The sequence below is a fragment of the Staurois parvus genome, unplaced genomic scaffold (assembly GCF_062004578.1).
Source record: "Staurois parvus isolate SC_StPar_1 unplaced genomic scaffold, SC_StPar_1.0 ptg000039l, whole genome shotgun sequence".
Taxonomy (NCBI): domain Eukaryota; kingdom Metazoa; phylum Chordata; class Amphibia; order Anura; family Ranidae; genus Staurois; species Staurois parvus.
The window spans coordinates 1,442,501-1,466,516 of NW_028317835.1; the positions used below are offsets into that span (position 1 = coordinate 1,442,501).

Sequence of the window (24,016 nt, forward strand, 5' to 3'; positions counted from 1 at the left end):
GTCACACACAGGAGACGCCACCGAGTGCCGGCTGTCAGAGGACTCCACACACAGGAGACGCCACCGAGTGCCGGCTGTCAGAGGACTCCACACACAGGAGACGCCACCGAGTGCCGACTGTCAGAGGATTCCACACACAGGAGATGCCACCGAGTGCCGGCTGTCAGAGGATTCTACACACAGGAGACGCCACCGAGTGCCGGCTGTCAGAGGACTCCACACACAGGAGACGCCACCGAGTGCCGGCTGTCAGAGGACTCCACACACAGGAGACGCCACCGAGTGCCGGCTGTCAGAGGACTCCACACACAGGAGACGCCACCGAGTGCCGGCTGTCAGAGGACTCCACACACAGGAGACGCCACCGAGTGCCGGCTGTCAGAGGACTCCACACACAGGAGACGCCACCGAGTGCCTGCTGTCAGAGGACTCCACACACAGGAGACGCCACCGAGTTCCGGCTGTCAGAGGATTCCACACACAGGAGACGCCACCGAGTGCCGGCTGTCAGAGGACTCCACACACAGGAGACGCCACCGAGTGCCGGCTGTCAGAGGACTCCACACACAGGAGACGCCACCGAGTGCCGGCTGTCAGAGGACTCCACACACAGGAGACGCCACCGAGTGCCGACTGTCAGAGGACTCCACACACAGGAGACGCCACCGAGTGCCGGCTGTCAGAGGACTCCACACACAGGAGACGCCACCGAGTGCCGGCTGTCAGAGGACTCCACACACAGGAGACGCCACCGAGTGCCGGCCGTCAGAGGACTCCACACACAGGAGACGCTACCGAGTGCCGGCTGTCAGAGGACTCCACACACAGGAGACGCCACCGAGTGCCGGCTGTCAGAGGACTCCACACACAGGAGACGCCACCGAGTGCCGGCTGTCAGAGGACTCCACACACAGGAGACGCAACCGAGTGCCGGCTGTCAGAGGACTCCACACACAGGAGACGCCACCGAGTGCCGGCTGTCAGAGGAATCCACACACAGGAGACACGACTGAGTGCCAGCTGTCAGAGGGCTCCACACACAGGAGACGCCACCGAGTGCCGTCTGTCAGAGGACTCCACACACAGGAGACGCCACCGAGTGCCGGCTGTCAGAGGACTCCACACACAGGAGACGCCACCGAGTGCCGGCTGTAAGAGGAATCCACACACAGGAGACGCCACCAAGTGCCGGCTGTCAGAGGACTCCACACACAGGAGACGCAACCGAGTGCCGGCTGTCAGAGGACTCCACACACAGGAGACGCGACAGAGTGCCGGCTGTCAGAGGACTCCACACTCAGGAGATGTGACCCGAGTGCCAGCTGTCAGAGGACTCCACACACAGGAGACGCCACCGAGTGCCGGCTGTCAGAGGACTCCACACACAGGAGACGCAACCGAGTGCCGGCTGTAAGAGGAATCCACACACAGGAGACGCCACCAAGTGCCGGCTGTCAGAGGACTCCACACACAGGAGACGCAACCGAGTGCCGGCTGTCAGAGGACTCCACACACAGGAGACGCGACAGAGTGCCGGCTGTCAGAGGACTCCACACTCAGGAGATGTGACCCGAGTGCCAGCTGTCAGAGGACTCCACACACAGGAGACGCCACCGAGTGCCGGCTGTCAGAGGACTCCACACACAGGAGACGCCACCGAGTGCCGTCTGTCAGAGGACTCCACACACAGGAGACGCCACCGAGTGCCGGCCGTCAGAGGACTCCACACACAGGAGACGCCACCGAGTGCCGGCCGTCAGAGGACTCCACACACAGGAGACGCTACCGAGTGCCGGCTGTCAGAGGACTCCACACACAGGAGACGCCACCGAGTGACGGCTGTCAGAGGACTCCACACACAGGAGACGCCACCGAGTGCCGGCTGTCAGAGGACTCCACACACAGGAGACGCCACCGAGTGCCTGCTGTCAGAGGACTCCACACACAGGAGACGCCACCGAGTTCCGGCTGTCAGAGGATTCCACACACAGGAGACGCCACCGAGTGCCGGCTGTCAGAGGACTCCACACACAGGAGACGCCACCGAGTGCCGGCTGTCAGAAGACTCCACACACAGGAGACGCCACCGAGTGCCGGCTGTCAGAGGACTCCACACACAGGAGACGCCACCGAGTGCCGGCTGTCAGAGGACTCCACACACAGGAGACGCCACCGAGTGCCGGCTGTCAGAGGACTCCACACACAGGAGACGCCACCGAGTGCCGGCTGTCAGAGGACTCCACACACAGGAGACGCCACCGAGTGCCGACTGTCAGAGGACTCCACACACAGGAGACGCCACCGAGTGCCGGCTGTCAGAGGACTCCACACACAGGAGACGCCACCGAGTGCCGGCTGTCAGAGGACTCCACACACAGGAGACGCCACCGAGTGCCGGCTGTCAGAGGACTCCACACACAGGAGACGCCACCGAGTGCCGTCTGTCAGAGGACTCCACACACAGGAGACGCCACCGAGTGCCGGCTGTCAGAGGACTCCACACACAGGAGACGCCACCGAGTGCCGGCTGTAAGAGGAATCCACACACAGGAGACGCCACCAAGTGCCGGCTGTCAGAGGACTCCACACACAGGAGACGCAACCGAGTGCCGGCTGTCAGAGGACTCCACACACAGGAGACGCGACAGAGTGCCGGCTGTCAGAGGACTCCACACTCAGGAGATGTGACCCGAGTGCCAGCTGTCAGAGGACTCCACACACAGGAGACGCCACCGAGTGCCGGCTGTCAGAGGACTCCACACACAGGAGACGCCACCGAGTGCCGTCTGTCAGAGGACTCCACACACAGGAGACGCCACCGAGTGCCGGCTGTCAGAGGACTCCACACACAGGAGACGCCACCGAGTGCCGGCCGTCAGAGGACTCCACACACAGGAGACGCTACCGAGTGCCGGCTGTCAGAGGACTCCACACACAGGAGACGCCACCGAGTGCCGGCTGTCAGAGGACTCCACACACAGGAGACGCCACCGAGTGCCGGCTGTCAGAGGACTCCACACACAGGAGACGCCACCGAGTGCCGGCTGTCAGAGGAATCCACACACAGGAGACACGACTGAGTGCCAGCTGTCAGAGGGCTCCACACACAGGAGACGCCACCGAGTGCCGTCTGTCAGAGGACTCCACACACAGGAGACGCCACCGAGTGCCGGCTGTCAGAGGACTCCACACACAGGAGACGCCACCGAGTGCCGGCTGTAAGAGGAATCCACACACAGGAGACGCCACCAAGTGCCGGCTGTCAGAGGACTCCACACACAGGAGACGCAACCGAGTGCTGGCTGTCAGAGGACTCCACACACAGGAGACGCGACAGAGTGCCGGCTGTCAGAGGACTCCACACTCAGGAGATGTGACCCGAGTGCCAGCTGTCAGAGGACTCCACACACAGGAGACGCCACCGAGTGCCGGCTGTCAGAGGACTCCACACACAGGAGACGCCACTGAGTGCCGGCTGTCCTAGGACTCCACACACAGGAGACGCCACCGAGTGCCGGCCGTCAGAGGACTCCACACAGAGGACACACGACCGAGTGCCGGCTGTCAGAGGATTCCACACAGAGATTTACTATTGAAGAGCGGCTAAAAAGCAAGCGCCCACAGAGGACGTCTAACGTGGCAGATATTGTTTAAAGTGAAGTGCTGATATTTGGCAAAGCAAATTTCCATGTGAAGGTCTCTGCAGTGATCTTTCATGGTGTTAGACGTGCCTCTTACCAAGTCTGCTTTGTGAGTCTCATTCCTCGTGTATGACTGGTTAGTAAATTCGATTGGCGTCTACTTGTTGGCACAATAGTAAATCAGGGTTCATCTGTCCACGTATACCACATCCACCGCCACCCCTCTGTCCAAGCATACCACGTCCACCCTTCTGTCCAAATATACCACGTCCACCGCCACCCCTCTGTCCAAGTATACCACGTCCACCCCTCTGTCCAAGTATACCATATCCATCCATCTGTTCAAGTATACCACATCCACAGCCCCCCTCTGTCCAAGTATACCACATCCACAGCCCCCCCTCTGTCCTAGTATACCACGTCCACCTCTCTGTCCAAGTATACTACGTACACAGCCACCCCTCTGTCCAAGTATACCACGTCCACAGCCACCCCTCTGTCCAAGTATACCACATCCACCCCTCTGTCCAAATATACCATATCCATCCATCTGTTCAAGTATACCACGTCCACTGCCACCCCTGTCCAAGTATACCACATCCACCCTTCCGTCCAAATATACCATGTCCACTGCCACCCCTCTGTCCAAGTATACCACATCCACCCCTCTGTCCAAGTATACCATATCCATCCATCTGTTCCATGTATACCACATCCACCCCTCTGTCCAAATATACCATATCCATCCATCTGTTCAAGTATACCACGTCCACTGCCACCCCTGTCCAAGTATACCACATCCACCCTTCCGTCCAAATATACCATGTCCACTGCCACCCCTCTGTCCAAGTATACCACCGCCACCCCTCTGTCCAAGTATACCACATCCACAGCCCCCCCTCTATCCAAGTATACCACGTCCACCTCTCTGTCCAAGTATACCACATCCACAGCCCCCCCCTCTATCCAAGTATACCACGTCCACCTCTCTGTCCAAGTATACCACATCCACAGCCCCCCCTCTATCCAAGTATACCACGTCCTCCTCTCTGTCCAAGTATACCACATCCACAACCCCCCCTCTGTCCAAGTATACCATGTCCACAGCCCCCCCCTCTGTCCAAGTATACCATGTCCACAGCCCCCCCTCTGTCCAAGTATACCACATCCACCCCTCTGTCCAAGTCTATCACGTCCACTGCCACCCCTCTGTCCAAGTATACCACATCCACAGCCCCCCCTCTGTCCAAGTATACCACGTCCACCACTCTGTCCAAGTATACCACGTCCACAGCCACCCCTCTGTCCAAGTATACCACGTTCACCCCTCTGTCCAAGTATACCACGTCCACCGCCACCCCTCTGTCCAAGTATACCATGTCCACAGCCACCCCTCTGTCCAAGTATACCATGTCCACCACCACCCCTCTGTCCAAGTATACCACGTCCACCGCCACTCCTCTGTCCAAGTATACCATGTCCACCGCCACCCCTCTGTCCAAGTATACCACGTCCACCGCCACCCCTCTGTCCAAGGTTTTGCTCACCTCCTCATAAAAAGAAATCAGATTTGTGTGACAACTTCTGTCTTTCATGAATCCACGCTGTCCGTGGCTTACAATATTTGTTTCCAGCAAGAACTCCTCTCTGTGGTCTTTTATTAAACTCTCCAGTATCTTCCCAACTATAGAAGTTACACTAACAGGTCTATAATTACTTGGGAAAGATTTTGTCCCCTTTATAAATATTGGCCCCACATTGGCCTTACACCAATCCTGTGGTACTATGCCAGTCATTAAAGAGTCCCTAACAATGAGAAACAATGGCTGTGAGATGACAGAGCTGGATTCTGTAAGGCCCCGTGGGTGTATGCCAGCCGGTCCACGGGCTTTATTCACCTCTATTCTATTCTATAATATTTCTGATCATATCAATTGTGAGCCAATGTGGATGATGTGGGGGGTGTCAGTACCACGCCCATTATGGACAAGAGCCCCCCCATGCTCCTTTGTATACACAGAGCTGAAGAAGGGATGTCATACATTGTCCTTCTCTTTGTCCCCCCCCTCTAGATGGTTCTGTAAAGGGCCTCCATGCTGAGACTGGACCTTTCTACTATTCATAGATTGGAGGAATGTTTTGGGGTGGTTCTGATATCTTTCTGTGGTTTGTTTTCAGTTTTTGTGCCTTTATTTCCTTTCTGCATCTTCTGTTCTATTCTCTGTAATGTGTAAACGATGATGGCGTTCCTTCATTGTTATCTGTAATAAAAGCTCTTTTCTTCTTATCTATGGCTTTTGTCACTTTGGCCGGAAGACACAGAGCTTGGATTTGTAGCCTTTTATACTTGGTGCCCACGGGGATATATTCTGCAGTGTGGTCACATACAGTCTTTGTGAAGAACTCCCATTTCTGTGTTGTGTTCACCCATGCCAATATTCCTCCCAGTCTAAGTCTTGGAGAGCAGATCTCAGCCTTGGAGAATTAGCTCTCTTAAAGTTCAGCGTTTTTATTTTCCCCGTATGTGCTCGCTGTTTACAGCTAAAAATGAAATCATGTTATGGTCACGGCTACCCAGATGTTCTATATATGGACATTCGTAATAAGCTCTGCATGGTTGGAGATGACCAGGTCCAGCAGAGCATCATTCCTAGTTGGGGCTTCTATGACCAGGTCCAGCAGAGCATCATTCCTAGTTGGGGCCTCTATGACAAAGGTCCAGCAGAGCATCATTCCTAGTTGGGGCCTCTATGACACAGGTCCAGCAGAGCATCATTCCTAGTTGGGGCCTCTATGACCAGGTCCAGCAGAGCATCATTCCTAGTTGGGGTCTCTATGACTAGGTCCAGCAAAGCATCAGTCCTAGTTGGGGTCTCTATGACCAGGTCCAGCAGAGCATCATTTCTAGTTGGGGCCTCTATGACACAGGTCCAGCAGAGCATCATTCCTAGTTGGGGCCTCTATGACACAGGTCCAGCAGAGCATCATTCCTAGTTGGGGTCTCTATGACCAGGTCCAGCAGAGCATCATTCCTAGCTGGGGCCTCTATGACCAGCTCCAGCAGAGCATCATTCCTAGTTGGGGCCTCTATAACGCAAGTCCAGAAGAGCATCATTCCTAGTTGGGGCCTCTATGACACAGGTCCAGCAGAGCATCATTCCTAGTTGGGGCCTCTATGACACAGGTCCAGCAGAGCATCATTCCTAGTTGGGGCCTCTATGACCAGGTCCAGCAGAGCATCATTCCTAGTTGGAGCCTCTATGACCAGGTCCAGCAGACCATCATTCCTAGTTGGGGCCTCTATGGCTAGGTCCAGCAGAGCATGATTCCTAGTTGAGGCCTCTATGGCTAGGTCCAGCAGAGCATGATTCCTAGTTGGGGCCTCTATGACCAGGTCCAGCAGAGCATCATTCCTAGTTGGGGCCTCTATGACCAGGTCCAGCAGAGCATCATTCCTAGTTGGAGCCTCTATGACACAGCAGAGCATCATTCCTAGCTGGGGCCTCTATGACCAGGTCCAGCAGAGCATCATTCCGAGCTGGGGCCTCTATGACACAGGTCCAGCAGAGCATGATTCCTAGTTGGGGCCTCTATGACACAGGTCCAGCAGAGCATCATTCCTAGCTGGGGCCTCTATGACCAGGTCCAGCAGAGCATCATTCCGAGCTGGGGCCTCTATGACACAGGTCCAGCAGAGCATGATTCCTAGTTGGGGCCTCTATGACACAGGTCCAGCAGAGCATCATTCCTAGCTGGGGCCTCTATGACCAGGTCCAGCAGAGCATCATTCTTAGCTGTGGCCTCTATGACAAAGTCCAGCAGAGCATGATTCCTAGTTGGGGCCTCTATGACACAGGTCCAGCAGAGCATCATTCCTAGCTGGGGCCTCTATGACCAGGTCCAGCAGAACATTATTCCTAGCTGGGGCCTCTATGACCAGGTCCAGCAGAGCATGATTCCTAGCTGGGGCCTCTATGACACAGGTCCAGCAGAGCATGATTCCTAGCTGGGGCCTCTATGGCACAGGTCCAGCAGAGCATCATTCCTAGCTGGGGCCTCTATGACACAGGTCAAGAAGAGCATCATTCCTAGTTGGGGCCTCTATGACACAGGTCCAGCAGAGCATGATTCCTAGTTGGGGCCTCTATGACACAGGTCCAGCAGAGCATCATTCGTAGTTGGGGCCTCTATGACCAGGTCCAGCAGAGCATGATTCCTAGTTGGGGCCTCTATGACACAGGTCCAGCAGAGCATCATTCGTAGTTGGGGCCTCTATGACCAGGTCCAGCAGAGCATCATTCTTAGTTGGGGCCTCTATGACACAGGCCCAGCAGAGCATCATTCTTAGCTGGGGCCTCTATGACACAGGTCCAGCAGAGCATCATTCCTAGTTGGGGCCTCTATGACACAAGTCCAGCAGAGCATCATTCCTAGCTGGGGCCTCTATGACCAGGTCCAGCAGAGCATCATTCCTAGCTGGGGCCTCTATGACACAGGTCCAGCAGAGCATCATTCCTAGTTGGAGCCTCTATGACACAGGTCCAGCAGAGCATCATTCCTAGTTGGGGCCTCTATGACCAGGTCCAGCAGAGCATCATTCCTAGTTGGGGCCTCTATAACGCAGGTCAGGTCCAGCAGAGCATCATTCCTAGTTGGGGCCTCTATAACGCAGGTCAGGTCCAGCAGAGCATCATTCCTAGTTGGGGCCTCTATGACCAGGTCCAGCAGAGCATCATTCTTAGCTGGGGCCTCTATGACACAGGTCCAGCAGAGCATCATTCCTAGTTGGGGCCTCTATAACGCAGGTCAGGTCCAGCAGAGCATCATTCCTAGTTGGGGCCTCTATGACCAGGTCCAGCAGAGCATCATTCTTAGCTGGGGCCTCTATGACACAGGCCCAGCAGAGCATCATTCTTAGCTGGGGCCTCTATGACACAGGTCCAGCAGAGCATCATTCCTAGTTGGGGCCTCTATGACACAGGTCTAGCAGAGCATCATTCCTAGCTGGGGCCTCTATGACCAGGTCCAGCAGAGCATCATTCCTAGCTGGGGCCTCTATGACACAGGTCCAGCAGAGCATCATTCCTAGTTGGGGCCTCTATGACCAGGTCCAGCAGAGCATGATGCCTAGTTGGGGCCTCTATGACACAGGTCCGGCAGAGCATCATTCCTACTTGGGGCCTCTATGACACAGGTCCGGCAGAGCATCATTCCTAGTTGGGGCCTCTATGAACTGAACCATACAATTGTCCTGTAGTAGGTTTATACATTTTTGCCCTTTAACTGTTCCTGCAGTCCCATTACTCCAGTCAGTTTCCGGGTAGTTACCATCCCCCATTATTATCATTGTCCCCGCCCTTTCCATCTGTGGGAGGAGCTGAGTCTCCCCCTCCTCATTAACACTGGAAGGCCTATAACAAACTCCAATGATGACCTTTGTAGTACCGCCCCCCAAGTGCAGCTCCACCCATAATACTTCAGCCTCATCACACATCACACATAATACTTCAGCCTCCATCAACTAGGTCCTCTCACACTCGCTGAGATCACTTCTCACATAGAGACAGACTCCACCCCCTTTCCTATTACAGGCAGACTCCACCCCCTTTCCTAATACAGACTGACTCCACCCCCTTTCCTATTACAGGCAGACCCCACCCCATTTCCTATTCCAGACAGACTCCACCCCCTTTCCTATTTCCCCCGTCTCTCCGAAAGAGAACCTAGCCAGGAATATGAATGGCCCAGTCATGTGAGGAATGAAGCCAAGATTCAGCAATACCAATCCAATCCTAGTTCTCTTCATTCACCAAACCTTCCAACTCACCTATTGTGCTGGGCAGACTTCTGGCATTGGGGAAAAAACACTTCCATTCACTGACACCTCCTTCATTCACTGACACCTCCTTCATTCACTGACACCTTGTCCATTCACTGACACCTCCTCCATTCACTGACACCTCCTTCATTCACTGACACCTTGTTCATTCACTGACACCTCCATCATTCACTGACACCTTGTCCAATCACTGATACTTCCTTCATTCACTGATACCTCCTTCATTCACTGACACCTTCATTCACTGACACCTTGTTCACACGGATTTTGTGTATTTTTTATTTTCATACAAATGGTACCAATTCCACTGGTTGTTTGTAACATGGGAACCTTCTTACCATCTGCCATAGCCCTCCCCCCATCTTTCCCCATTCCGCCCCCCAATAAGGACTGACCCCGGTCTGATCTGTCTACCACGATATAATTCCTGATGTACAGGAAGACAGGACTTCAGTGAGGAACATTTCCCTCACTCTGGACAGGAAAGTGGCTTCTCCCCCGTGTGAGATCTCTGATGTGTGGAAAGATAGAACTTATAGGAAAAACATTTCCCTCACTCAGGACAGGAATACGGCTTCTCCCCCGTGTGAGATCTTTTATGCACATTAAGTTGAGATTTATATTGGAAACATTTCCCGCACTCAGGACAGGAATACGGCTTCTCCCCCGTGTGAGATCTCTGATGTGTGGAAAGATAGAACTTATAGGAAAAACATTTCCCACACTCAGGACAGGAATACGGCTTCTCCCCCGTGTGAGATCTTTTATGCACATTAAGTTGAGATTTATATTGGAAACATTTCCCGCACTCAGGACAAAAATGTGGCTTCTCCCCCGTGTGAGACCTCTGATGCATGTGAAGATAGGAATTCTGTGAAAAACATTTCCCGCACTCAGGACAGGAATACGGCTTCTCTCCAGTGTGAGATCTCTGATGTCTGGAAAGATAGAACTTATAGGAAAAACATTTCCCACAGTCAGGACAGGAATATGGCTTCTCCCCCGTGTGAGACCTGTGATGTATGAGAAGTGTTGATTTTGCTACAAAACATTTCCCGCACTCAGAACAGGAATACGGCTTCTCCCCCGTATGAGATCTTTTATGCACATTAAGTTGAGATTTAGATTGGAAACATTTCCCACACTCAGGACAGGAATGTGGCTTCTCCCCTGTGTGAGACATCTGATGTATGATAAGTGCTGATTTTCCTGCAAAACATTTCCCGCACTCAGGACAGGAATATGGCTTCTCCCCTGTGTGAGACCTCTGATGTTTGATAAGTATTGATTTTTCTACAAAACATTTCCCGCACTCAGAACAGGAATACGGCTTCTCCCCCGTGTGAGATCTTATATGCACATTTAGTTTAGATTTAGATTGGAAACATTTCCCGCACTCAGAACAGGAATGCGGCTTCTCCCCCGTGTGAGATCTTTTATGCACATTAAGTTTAGATTTAGATTGGAAACATTTCCCGCACTCAGAACAGGAATACGGCTTCTCCCCCGTGTGAGATCTTATATGCACATTAAGTTTAGATTTCGATTGGAAACATTTCCCGCACTCAGAACAGGAATACGGCTTCTCCCCCGTGTGAGATCTTTCATGCATATTAAGATCAGATTTATATTGGAAACATTTCCCGCACTCAGGACAGGAATACGGCTTCTTCCCCGTGTGAGATCTTTGATGTTTGTAAAGAGAGGACTTCGCTGAAAAACATTTCCCGCACTCAGGACAGGAACATGGCTTCTCCCCCGTGTGAGATCTCTGATGTTTGTGAAGATTGGACTTCGTTGAAAAACATTTCTCGCACTCAGGACAGGAATACGGCTTCTCCCCCGTGTGAGATCTTTGATGTGTGTGAAGATAGGACTTCTTTGAAAAACATTTTCCACACTCAGGACAGGAATGTGGCTTCTCCCCCCTGTGAGACCTCTGATGTATGATAAGTGTTGATTTTTCTACAAAACATTTCCCGCAGTCAGAACAGGAATACGGCTTCTCCCCCGTGTGAGATCTTATATGCTCAATAAGTTTGGATTTATATTGGAAACATTTTCCGCACTCAAGACAGGAATACGGCTTCTCCCCCGTGTGAGATCTTTGATGTGAGTGAAGATGGGACTTCTGTGAAAAACATTTCCCGCACTCAGGACAGAAATACGGCTTCTCCCCCGTGTGAGATCTTTGATGCGAGTGAAGATAGGACTTTTTTGAAAAACATTTCCCGCACTCAGGACAGAAATACGGCTTCTCCCCCGTGTGAGATCTTTGATGCGAGTGAAGATAGGACTTCTTTGAAAAACATTTCCCGCACTCAGGACAGGAATACGGCTTCTCCCCCGTGTGAGATCTTTGATGTGAGTGATGATAGGACTTCTTTGAAAAACATTTCCCGCACTCAGAACAGGAATACGGCTTCTCTCCCGTGTGAGATCTTATATGCTCAATAAGTTTGGATTTATATTGGAAACATTTTCCGCACTCAAGACAGGAATACGGCTTCTCCCCCGTGTGAGATCTTTGATGTGAGTGAAGATGGGACTTCTGTGAAAAACATTTCCCGCACTCAGGACAGAAATACGGCTTCTCCCCCGTGTGAGATCTTTGATGCGAGTGAAGATAGGACTTCTTTGAAAAACATTTCCCGCACTCAGGACAGGAATACGGCTTCTCCCCCGTGTGAGATCTTTGATGTGAGTGATGATAGGACTTCTTTGAAAAACATTTCCCGCACTCAGAACAGGAATACGGCTTCTCTCCCATGTGAGATCTTATATGCTCAATAAGATTGGATTTATATTGGAAACATTTCTCGCACTCAGAACAGGAATACGGCTTCTCTCCCGTGTGAGATCTGATATGCACATTAAGACGGGATTTATATTGGAAACATTTCCCGCATTCAGGACAGGAATACGGCTTCTCTCCCGTGTGAGCTCTTTCATGCTTATTAAGACGGGATTTATATTGGAAACATTTCCCGCACTCAGGACAGGAATATGGCTTCTCTCCCATGTGAGCTCTTTCATGCCTATTAAGATGGAATTTATATTGGAAACATTTCCCGCACTCAGGACAGGAATACGGCTTCTCTCCCGTGTGAGATCTGATATGCACATTAAGACGGGATTTATATTGGAAACATTTCCCGCACTCAGGACAGGAATACGGCTTCTCTCCCGTGTGACATCTTATATGCACATTAAGACGGGATTTATATTGGAAACATTTCCCGCACTCAGGGCAGGAATACGACTTCTCCCCCGTGTGAGATTTTATATGCTGATTAAGATTGGATTTAAATTGGAAACATTTCCCACACTCAGGACAGGAGAACCTCTTCCCTGTTGGAAGGCCGGCCCGGTCCCGCACAGTCTGAGGTTCCTCAGGATACGAGGAATCCGATGGTCCATCTACACTGGGTGGTGCCGGATGGACATTGGAGGGAGCCGAGTTTTCTCCTGGACTATACTGTGTTATGTCCTCATCTTCTACTTTCCAGTCTGGAGACAAAGTGAGACAATCCTTGGAGGTTTTCCTCATCTCCCGGCCATGGACTAAAATACAAAGACAAAGAGGATTACTAGACAGGAGCTGATTGGCTCCCCCAAACCAGGACTCCGCCCACATCAGGCAGCTTGGTCTCTGAGGAGCTTACAAGTCCACCCTCAAGGGAACTAGGAAATGGCTCCTCTGATCTCCTACTGTAGTGACTTTTGGGAGAATGGTTATTAGGAAAATGATATTATCCCAAAATTGTAAATCCCGGCTGACTGTCAGGGGTAACATTCTCGGGGGAATTTCATGGGATATTTCCAGAGATTACCACACACACACACAATGAGTGGAAGAACGTGTTCCCAACACAAGATCACTATGTGACCTTCTACAGGTGATGAAACAAAGTCCCAGAAAAGACAACGGTGGAGTGGGATGTGATTGTGGTCATTCTAAGACCTTGCAGGTGTATGTCATCTAAACAAGTCCCATTGTCTATGGGAAGCCAGGAGACTTCATTATAGGGGGTCCCACCACTACTGGGAGGTCTGCAGGTGAACATATAAGAGGTCTGGAAGTAGGGAACCAAACCTGATTGTCTGAAAGCTCACACAATACCTTGGAAAGTGTGATGAACAAACAGACTCCTGGAAATGTCACAATAGCTATTGAATCCTGAGGATTAATTCCTGTCCGGTCTATTCCCCCAATTCCTACACCATAGGGCAGGTCAATAAAGGGTTTCCCAGTCATGTGACCCTTGCGCTGAGAGCCGGGACATTGGAAATATAAAGTTTGATACCAACAGAGACCTGATCAAAAGGCAGATTACTGACACTTTATCAAGGGAAAATATCTTTCAGAAGGTTAGGTATTGCATCCCACTCAATGAAGTGTGAAATGATGAAGAAGATTTGTGAATTGGGGTCAATTGTACATTTCCAGAAGAAATCAGCTATTCCAAAACAGATTAAATATCAGGGAAATGAGAAAGCGAATGTATTTCCATCTTTGTATGGTCCTTATCCAAGAATTAGTAGTGAGATCACCTGGACTTCAATATATTTGTTACCTAAAGACATTTTGGTTTCCATCAAATTATAACTCATCATTAAGACACCAATATTTGTGATACCTGACTGTCCCCAGTGGACAGGTGAGGAATGTCTCTAGGTACGCACACTTCTCCACCGGCCAATCAACAAGCCTGGTGGGAGGGTCCCTTGAAACAAAGGATTGTATAGTATAAAAGTGCCAAACACCTCAGACTTCAACACTTCAAGGACTTCAAGACTTAGACACTTCAAATCTTCTGCTAAACTTCCGAACCTCTGAACTTCTTCTATGACACTTGTGATCTAGACTTCTATCAACACGTCTATGACTAGACTGAACTCCTCCTTCTGATCTACGTGACTCATTATAGCTACACTCTACCCTAAACACTACAATCAAGACTCCTCCAATGTCCAATATATCTCATGTATCCTATTACTAACAGCTACTGCACCATCCCTCACTTGTTACCTGCAGCCATCTTGCTGAAGGACTTCCAGCTGCCATTGTGTCTTCAGGACCATTTGAAGGCCCAACTGCACCCCACCGGGGAAACCTCAAACTCAAGATTCTGGGAGTGCTGAGACTGCTAGAGTATCATTTTCTTTGGTTATTTCCAATTTTCTAAGATTATAACATTTATTGTGTGTTTAGGAATATTAAGGTCATACATACGTAATGATCACTAATAATTGTTTGATTTGGTATTGAGAGTATATATTGCAGATTTACTGATTTGTAGTTTTGTTGTAGTGCGAGTTATCACAGAATACTTTCTTCTGTTCCTATGGCCACGGAATATGAGAAATCATTTCTGAGGCACTATAAAGGTGACAACTTATACCGAAATTTGGTTTTTCCTATATATCCCGTCATCTGTAATCATCTATTGTGTGATAACATAGAAATTACCGATCACATGTCTGATTGTATGTACAAGTATACATTACGCACCAGGATTCTGCGTTTCTATTAATATATATATAATCATCTATTGTGTGATAACATAGAAATTACCGATCACATGTCTGATTGTATGTACAAGTATACATTTATCACCAGGATTCTGCGTTTCTATTAACTAGTTGCCGACCGCAGATAGCCGAATGACGGCTGCACTGGGGCCTGCCAGTTCTGGGTGGACGTCATATGACGTCCTCCCAGAACGCGCCCTCCTGCGCTCCTATGGACACAGCTGATCACGTGATGTGGTAAAAGGCCAATCACAGCGGCCTTTTACCACGTGATCAGCGGTGTCCAATGACACACTGATCACAGGGAAATGCAAGTGCCGGTTCTCGGCTGCACTTTCCTCACGCTGTCAGATCGTGAGGAAAGTACTGCCGAGAACCGGCAGTTGTCAGAGCGAGGATCGGCACCGATCTTCAGGGCACCGATGATCAGTGCCCTGGTGATTGGTGCCCAGCAGTGCCACCCACCTGTGCCCAGCAGTGTGCCCATTAGCTCCGCCCACCTGTGCCCAGCAGATCACCCACCTGTGCCCAGCAGTGCACCCACCTGTGCCACTCTGCAGTGTCACCCACCTGTGCCCAGCAGTGCCACCCACCTGTGCCCAGCAGTGCCACCCACCTGTGCCCAGCAGTGCCACCCACCTGTGCCCACACACCAGTGCTGCCCACCAGTGCCACCCACCAGTGCAGCCCAGCAGTGCTGCTAGTCAGTGCCACCAGTCAGTGCCCAGCGGTTGTGCCAGTCAGTGCCCAGCAGTGATGCCAGTCAGTGCCGTCTATCAGTACCCATCATCAGTGTCACCTATCAGTGCCGCCTATCAGTGCTGCATATTAGTACTGCCTATCAGTGCCCTTTAGTGCTGCCTATCAGTGCCGCCTATCAGTGCCCATCAGTGCTGCCTCATCAACGCACATCAGTTAAGAAAAAATACCTGTTTGAAAAATTTTATAATAGAAAAAAAGAAATTTATTTTTTTTTTCAAATTTTTTGCACTTTTTTTATTTATAGCGCAAAAAGTAAAGCGCCCAGTGGCGATTAAATACCACCAAAAGAAAGCTCTATTTGTGAGAAAAAAATGATCAAAATTTCATATGGGTACAATGTTGCATGACCGCGCAATTGTCAATCAAAGTGCGGCAGCGCTGAAAGCTGAAAATTGGCCTGGTAAATAAGGGGGTATAAGTACCTGGTAGGCAAGGGGTTAATATACATTTTGTACATAAATTTATTTATCAAAAAGGCAATTTTTGTTTCTATGGTACGAAATCATATCGGTGAAAAGGACTCAGGTATATTATTAAGGTGTCCAGAATGGTGAGGAGGAAACTCCTAAGAGAGCTCGAAAATCCCACGATGCTTTGCAAAGGTATACAGAATGTGCGCTAATAGATTATCTCTGCCAGAGATTGGATTTAGGGGACGGCATTGAGGAATTAGTAGCAGAAGAGAAGGGACGGCATTGAGGAATTAGTAGTAGAAGAGAAAGGACGGCATTGAGGAATTAGTAGTAGAAGAGAAGGGACGGCATTGAGGAATTAGTAGCAGAAGAGAAGGGACGGCATTGAGGAATTAGTAGTAGAAGAGAAGGGACGGCATTGAGGAATTAGTAGTAGAAGAGAAGGGACGGCATTGAGGAATTAGTAGTAGAAGAGAAGGGACGGCATTGAGGAATTAGTAGTAGAAGAGAAGGGACGGCATTGAGGAATTAGTAGTAGAAGAGAAGGGACGGCATTGAGGAATTAGTAGTAGAAGAGAAGGGACGGCATTGAGGAATTAGTAGTAGAAGAGAAGGGACGGCATTGAGGAATTAGTAGTAGAAGAGAAGGGACGGCATTGAGGAATTAGTAGTAGAAGAGAAGGGACGGCATTGAGGAATTAGTAGCAGAAGAGAAGGGACGGCATTGAGGAATTAGTAGCAGAAGAGAAGGGACGGCATTGAGGAATTAGTAGTAGAAGAGAAGGGATACCATTGAGGAATTAGTAGCAGAAGAGAAGGGACGGCATTGAGGAATTAGTAGTAGAAGAGAAGGGACGGCATTGAGGAATTAGTAGTAGAAGAGAAGGGACGGCATTGAGGAATTAGTAGTAGAAGAGAAGGGACGGCATTGAGGAATTAGTAGTAGAAGAGAAGGGACGGCATTGAGGAATTAGCAGAAGAGAAGGGACGGCATTGAGGAATTAGTAGTAGAAGAGAAGGGACGGCATTGAGGAATTAGTAGTAGAAGAGAAGGGACGGCATTGAGGAATTAGTAGTAGAAGAGAAGGGATACCATTGAGGAATTAGTAGTAGAAGAGAAGGGATACCATTGAGGAATTAGTAGTAGAAGAGAAGGGATACCATTGAGGAATTAGTAGTAGAAGAGAAGGGACGGCATTGAGGAATTAGTAGCAGAAGAGAAGGGACGGCATTGAGGAATTAGTAGCAGAAGAGAAGGGACGGCATTGAGGAATTAGTAGTAGAAGAGAAGGGACGGCATTGAGGAATTAGTAGTAGAAGAGAAGGGACGGCATTGAGGAATTAGTAGTAGAAGAGAAGGGACGGCATTGAGGAATTAGTAGTAGAAGAGAAGGGACGGCATTGAGGAATTAGTAGTAGAAGAGAAGGGACGGCATTGGGGAATTAGTAGTAGAAGAGAAGGGACGGCATTGAGGAATTAGTAGTAGAAGAGAAGGGACGGCATTGAGGAATTAGTAGTAGAAGAGAAGGGACGGCATTGAGGAATTAGTAGTAGAAGAGAAGGGACGGCATTGAGGAATTAGTAGCAGAAGAGAAGGGATACCATTGAGGAATTAGTAGTAGAAGAGAAGGGACGGCATTGAGGAATTAGTAGTAGAAGAGAAGGGACGGCATTGAGGAATTAGTAGCAGAAGAGAAGGGACGGCATTGAGGAATTACTAGCAGAAGAGAAGGGACGGCATTGAGGAATTACTAGCAGAAGAGAAGGGACGGCATTGAGGAATTAGTAGCAGAAGAGAAGGGATACCATTGAGGAATTAGTAGTAGAAGAGAAGGGACGGCATTGAGGAATTAGTAGTAGAAGAGAAGGGATACCATTGAGGAATTAGTAGTAGAAGAGAAGGGACGGCATTGAGGAATTAGTAGTAGAAGAGAAGGGACGGCATTGAGGAATTAGTAGTAGAAGAGAAGGGACGGCATTGAGGAATTAGTAGTAGAAGAGAAGGGACGGCATTGAGGAATTAGTAGAAGAGAAGGGACGGCATTGAGGAATTAGTAGCAGAAGAGAAGGGACGGCATTGAGGAATTAGTAGTAGAAGAGAAGGGACGGCATTGAGGAATTAGTAGTAGAAGAGAAGGGACGGCATTGAGGAATTAGTAGTGGAAGAGAAGGGACGGCATTGAGGAATTAGTAGTAGAAGAGAAGGGACGGCATTGAGGAATTAGTAGTAGAAGAGAAGGGACGGCATTGAGGAATTAGTAGTAGAAGAGAAGGGACGGCATTGAGGAATTAGTAGCAGAAGAGAAGGGACGGCATTGAGGAATTAGTAGCAGAAGAGAAGGGACGGCATTGAGGAATTAGTAGTAGAAGAGAAGGGACGGCATTGAGGAATTAGTAGTAGAAGAGAAGGGACGGCATTGAGGAATTAGTAGTAGAAGAGAAGGGACGGCATTGAGGAATTAGTAGTAGAAGAGAAGGGACGGCATTGAGGAATTAGTAGTAGAAGAGAAGGGACGGCATTGAGGAATTAGTAGTAGAAGAGAAGGGACGGCATTGAGGAATTAGTAGCAGAAGAGAAGGGACGGCATTGAGGAATTAGTAGCAGAAGAGAAGGGACGGCATTGAGGAATTAGTAGTAGAAGAGAAGGGACGGCATTGAGGAATTAGTAGTAGAAGAGAAGGGACGGCATTGAGGAATTAGTAGCAGAAGAGAAGGGACGGCATTGAGGAATAAGTAGCAGAAGAGAAGGGACGGCATTGAGGAATTAGTAGTAGAAGAGAAGGGACGGCATTGAGGAATTAGTAGCAGAAGAGAAGGGACGGCATTGAGGAATTAGCAGAAGAGAAGGTCCAAGCTCAGAGCACATATGAGGACCTGTTTAATCAGAAGGTCGGGTTGTCAGGTTGTTATTCGCATTTGCTGAAGCAGAAAATAATAAAAGCCGTGACAGACGTCTCCTAGAAGCATGGCCCATGTTATGGTTTCTGAGCAGTGAAGCCGCCCAGCAAACGCCAGCTTTAAGGGAGGACTTGTCAGGACCCCGTCACCTTCTGAAAGACAGAGATCAGGAAATTGAGTCTTTGAGGGAGAAGCTTGACCATACATGTGGTCGTCTAGACGAATCCAAGGAACATCAAGCTGGCTTGGTCAGAGACATTCAATGTGCTCAGGGTTTTTATCAGGAAAGTTTTCAGGAACTAAAACAGTTTAAAAATAAATACCAAGATTTAAAACAAGAAGTGGAATTCTTTATATCAGGAAGGATATCTCCTGTTGAAATTAAAGTTCATCCCGGGGATAAGCATGACCAATCAGAACTTGCTTTTGTAAGATCTGAGCAGAAAGCACTGGAGGAGCAGATTGTGAGGTTAACTGCCCAAGTAAATGCTGGGGTCCGGAACCGGACCAACCCAGCTAAGCAGGAGGCTGATGAACGGGAATACCCGTATCACAGTGAAGTACCTGATAGTGAGGCAGAGACGGAATATAGGTCCCACTAGGCTCCCAAGATATACCCCAGAGCGTGCAGAGGAAGAATACGAGGCTTCATATAGGCAGGAAGGGAAATCCCGGGGGTCATTCAAAAGATATGACACCCCAAAGGTCATTACGTTTTTGAAAGACACCGTTCCTATTTTCACCAAGAAAGGGTCCCTAGAGATTACCGAACATATGGAAACATATGAACAAACCTTAGAAATTCTAGGCATTAGGGATGACCGCATCAAAATTGGATTATTGCCATGGGTATTTGAAGAGAAATACCGACAATTCTTTGATACCTTGAAGGCCTTCTCCAATCAGTCCTGGAGAGAGGTAAAACATAGGTGCCACATGGAATTTGGGCCTTATAGAACTGTTACCTCTGCCAAGGCTGCGGCCTACAATTTAAAGTGTGGTCCTAACCAAAGCCCTGCAGAATTTCTGGCCGTCCTCAGAAATGCATATTTCCTGGCTGAGAAGGATCCCAATCCTGACCAGCCAGAATTCAAGACTCTATTTTATGAAGCATTACCTGGGACTTGCTCAGGATTACAGAAAGGGACGTTCTCTTGATTGGTTGGTGAAAGAAAGTGTCTATTTGTTCTCAATCCAACAGTCCAGTGAGGGCGGGATAAAAAGAAAGCCCAAGAATAGTCCCAAGATAGTGGCAGCCACTACCATTTCCTCTCCAAATCTAAAATTTGCAGGCGGAGAAGAAATCATATGCTGAAGTATTCCGTGGGGGTAAACCCAATGGTTCCCCTAGATTTGCCCCTCAAACCCAGCAAGTGAAGGAGGCCCCCAGCTATGCACACCAAACCCAGTGGGTGAGGAAGGATAGACAAGAGCCAAGGAATTACAGTAGTGGAAGTGAAAAGAATAAAAAGGTATGAAAATGCCCAGTATAGTGATGAGAACCAAAGGGGTCAATGGTATCCTCGGAGGTTCTACGATCCTCGCCAGAACCAACAGAGAAATTTTTATAGAAACAACAATTTTAATAGGAACCATAATTTTAATAGGAATGCCAATTTCAATAGGAACCCTGACTTCCAAAGATTCCCTCAAAACCAGGAACACCCTCAAGCTCAAAGGGTGGATACAGTACCCCAGGTTCCCCTCAATTACAGGGAGAACCAGAAACCTCAGGGAGCAAGGCCATGGTGTCGGGACCGGAGCAGCAGTTCTGACTCCGGGTCTCCTAGCCAATCCCGTCCGCAGTACAACCGCAATTACAGGAAAAGGGAGAATCCCCAGAATGCCTCCTCTAAGCGCATTGAGCAAATAGAGGTGCAGATCAGGAAAATGGCTGAACAAATGAACAGGCTTGTCACTAATTATTCTTCCAATCCATTTTTAGGAGCAGCTCCTGTGACCAACTAAGGGTCCCAGAATTGATAAGTAACCAAGCCTTAACCCAACAGGGGAGAACACTGAATGGGACGACAGGAGATGTATGTCCCGTCCTTGACATGCCCACTAATGGACAATCTAGTTCTCGGGCCAAGGGGGACCAGTTGTTGGGTATTAATTCCTCTCCTGTTTTTCAGTGTCCATCTATTTCCCTTAATATAGTCGCGGCATCGGAAGTCGTCGCGATTGACAAGCCAGACGGAACGCCAACTTCTAGTTGTGCTTCTGTGTTGAAACTGTCCGAGAATCCCGCCAGGAAGGATAAGGGTGATGTGTCTGCAACATGCGGTGAGATAAGAGCCAATCCCATGTCACTGAAGGGCCCACAGATCTTCAACCACGCTAATTTCATGTGTGAGCTGACTGAATCTGATGGGAGATATTATGCCACAGTGCAGGTGCAGGATGCCAGTGATCTTTCTATTGTCGGCCTAATAGACACTGGATCCCAGGCAACCATCATGTCACAGGAACATTAATAGAGTGGCGAATGTCATGCCCAATAAGCCAAAACGTAAAAGCTTTGACAGCTCACTGATTGGTGTAGGTGGAGACCCATTACAGGTCATGGGTACCACCTGGCTTAGACATAAACTGGGTGTGACGGGAGCGACTTTTGGGGGTGGGGGGACCCCTGTATCATCTCCCCAAATCATTATGTTTAACCCACCCTGTGCCTGTTTAAGGGGTACAGGGTGTACATGTGAATGTCCCAGTATTGTGTATTTGTGTGTTGTCCATTGTCTAGGCCACATGGCTGTCCATTGTTTGTTTGCCATGTGCTCCCCCCCATGGTGCTGTGCCTTCCTGTCCAGCAAACTATTATGGGATGTACTGTTTGTGTATTGGTGTGGGGGTTGGTCAATGTCCTTTGCCGCATGGCTGCATCCCATTGTTCTGTGTCTTGGTTGGATGGGGAGGGGTGATGAGGTGTTTCCTGCCTATACTGTAGCCCTTCCCACTGACAGGGTGGGCTGATGATGTGTTTCCTGTCCCTGGTTGTCTTTCCCCGCCCTCTGTATAAAACATGTTGTTTGTGTACAATAAAAGTAGTTGGCTTTCTGTCTTAAGAAGAGCTGGGTGCTGTCTTTTCCTGAGGGATTTTAAGGGCGTGGTCCGTGGATGGTGTTCGGACAGGGGAAGTTGTGCTATAACGGAAAAACTCAGTGCGGTCTGGGTTCCGGTTCCGTTACACTGGGTAATAAGGAACTTAGACACCCCATTATCATTGCCAATCTCTCCCAGCACTACATGATAATCGGGATAGACGTCCTGAAAAGGCTGAACACAATAGTTGACTGTGTGAACCAAGTACTGTGGTCACAGGTAAATACCCCGATTAAATATGGGAAACTTAACCCTCCCCATTCCCGGCAACACTGCCACCTGGTGGAAGAAAGGCCTGGTTCCTTGGAAATCCATTTCAGTAATAGTCAACTTCCTGATGTCACGGTTATCCAACCTGATGACCATAACCCGACCAGAAGTGATGAGGATCACATTTTTAAAATTCCCAGAAATAAAATAAAAGATATTTCCCTCCAAGATGATATTCTTACCATATCTTTTCATCAGGAGGATAAACCAAGAAAAGGGGGGAATCACGCCCAATTCTTGACAGGTATTGAAAGGGTTAACAGTGATTTGTATATCCCCATCCAGATAAATGGTCTTAATAGGTCAAAATATGCCAAACTAGATCTGAGACAGGAACACAGCTTTGTAAGCCATGGGCTGATAAAACACCTCACCGAGATGGAAATGATCCGTTTCTCCACACCTCAGCGTCATTGGATTTCAGACTCCATTGACGACTCTGATGATTACAATTCAATAGCTAGGTGTCTCTTAAACGTCACTATATGGAATAAAACAGCCACCCATGTGTTCCTAGTCCTGGATAATCCCCAGACTAAAATTTATTTTGGCAATGATGTGTTACATCGCTTTGCAATGCAAGTCGACCTAATTAATGACTGTTTATGGAGTCGACTAAAGGGGGACCCCGAGAAATACCAAAATCTGGACTTAGCATTAAAATCCCAGCAACAGATGCCTTATGCTGTTGAAGTCCAGGTAGCCCAGAGGATGACAATTCCTAAGGGCATAAATAATTTCATACTCCTCATCCAAGTTAAAAAGGGACATAAACTGAAGGGGTCAGATGCATTAGTATGCCTCTCCCATAAAGTGCAGGGGGAGGGACTGAACATTACACACACCCCTAGTCAACACACATCAGTCCCCAATGTACATTTACATACATAATCTGTCCAATCAGGACATCGTCTTACCCAAGGAGACCCTCATTGGTCTAGTGGTAGAGACAGAATATCACACTTTTGGAGTCACTAACCAGGTGATTGGACTCATCCCCGATGAATATTTATCGGAGGAACAATTAATTGAACAATCGTTCCATTCATTACCAGAGGGTATCTTCACCGTAGAGTCCATTTATCCCTTCGATTCTAAAGATGGTACCTGTAGAATTGAAGAGACATCAATTGTCTGATCAACCAATCAAAGAACAAGAGTACCCCAAGGGACCTGGATGGCAGGAGAACGCACATCATATGCCCAATGACCTCACCACAAAACTTGAAGAGGCCTATGAGATAGGTCAGCCAGAAAGCTTTCCTGGATTCAAGGAGTTAGTCGAAGAGATGGTAGCCCTCCCCGATGCGTGGTCCAATGATCTCGACCGACAATTGCTCCGAGAGCTTCTCCTTGAATTCCAAGAGATATTTGCCAAGGATTCTTACGATTGTGGGACTACTGACCTACACATTGCCAGGATCCAAACAGATCCAGATGCCCCACCAGTATTCGTCAGACAGTATAGGTTGCCGTTAGCTTCCTATGAATCTCTAGCTGAGATTATCAGGAAGTTACATGAAAGGGGTATAATTAAGCCCATCCACAGCT

At 49.1% G+C, this 24,016-nt stretch overlaps 2 protein-coding genes across 2 annotated transcripts in view; one reads left to right on the plus strand and one right to left on the minus strand.

Moving 5' to 3' along the window:
- Positions 1-24,016, plus strand: part of LOC149470540 (uncharacterized) — a 699,116-nt gene that overhangs the window by 143,553 nt on the left and 531,547 nt on the right. The gene's annotated exons all lie outside the window — the stretch shown is intronic.
- The window catches only part of LOC149470544 (uncharacterized), a 125,314-nt gene continuing 111,043 nt past the window's right edge, over positions 9,746-24,016 (minus strand). Inside the window, 1 exon segment of the mRNA XM_089662919.1 lies at positions 9,746-13,141. Within this exon segment, the coding sequence (XP_089519045.1) occupies positions 9,815-13,141 (3,327 nt within the window). The 3' untranslated portion in view covers positions 9,746-9,814.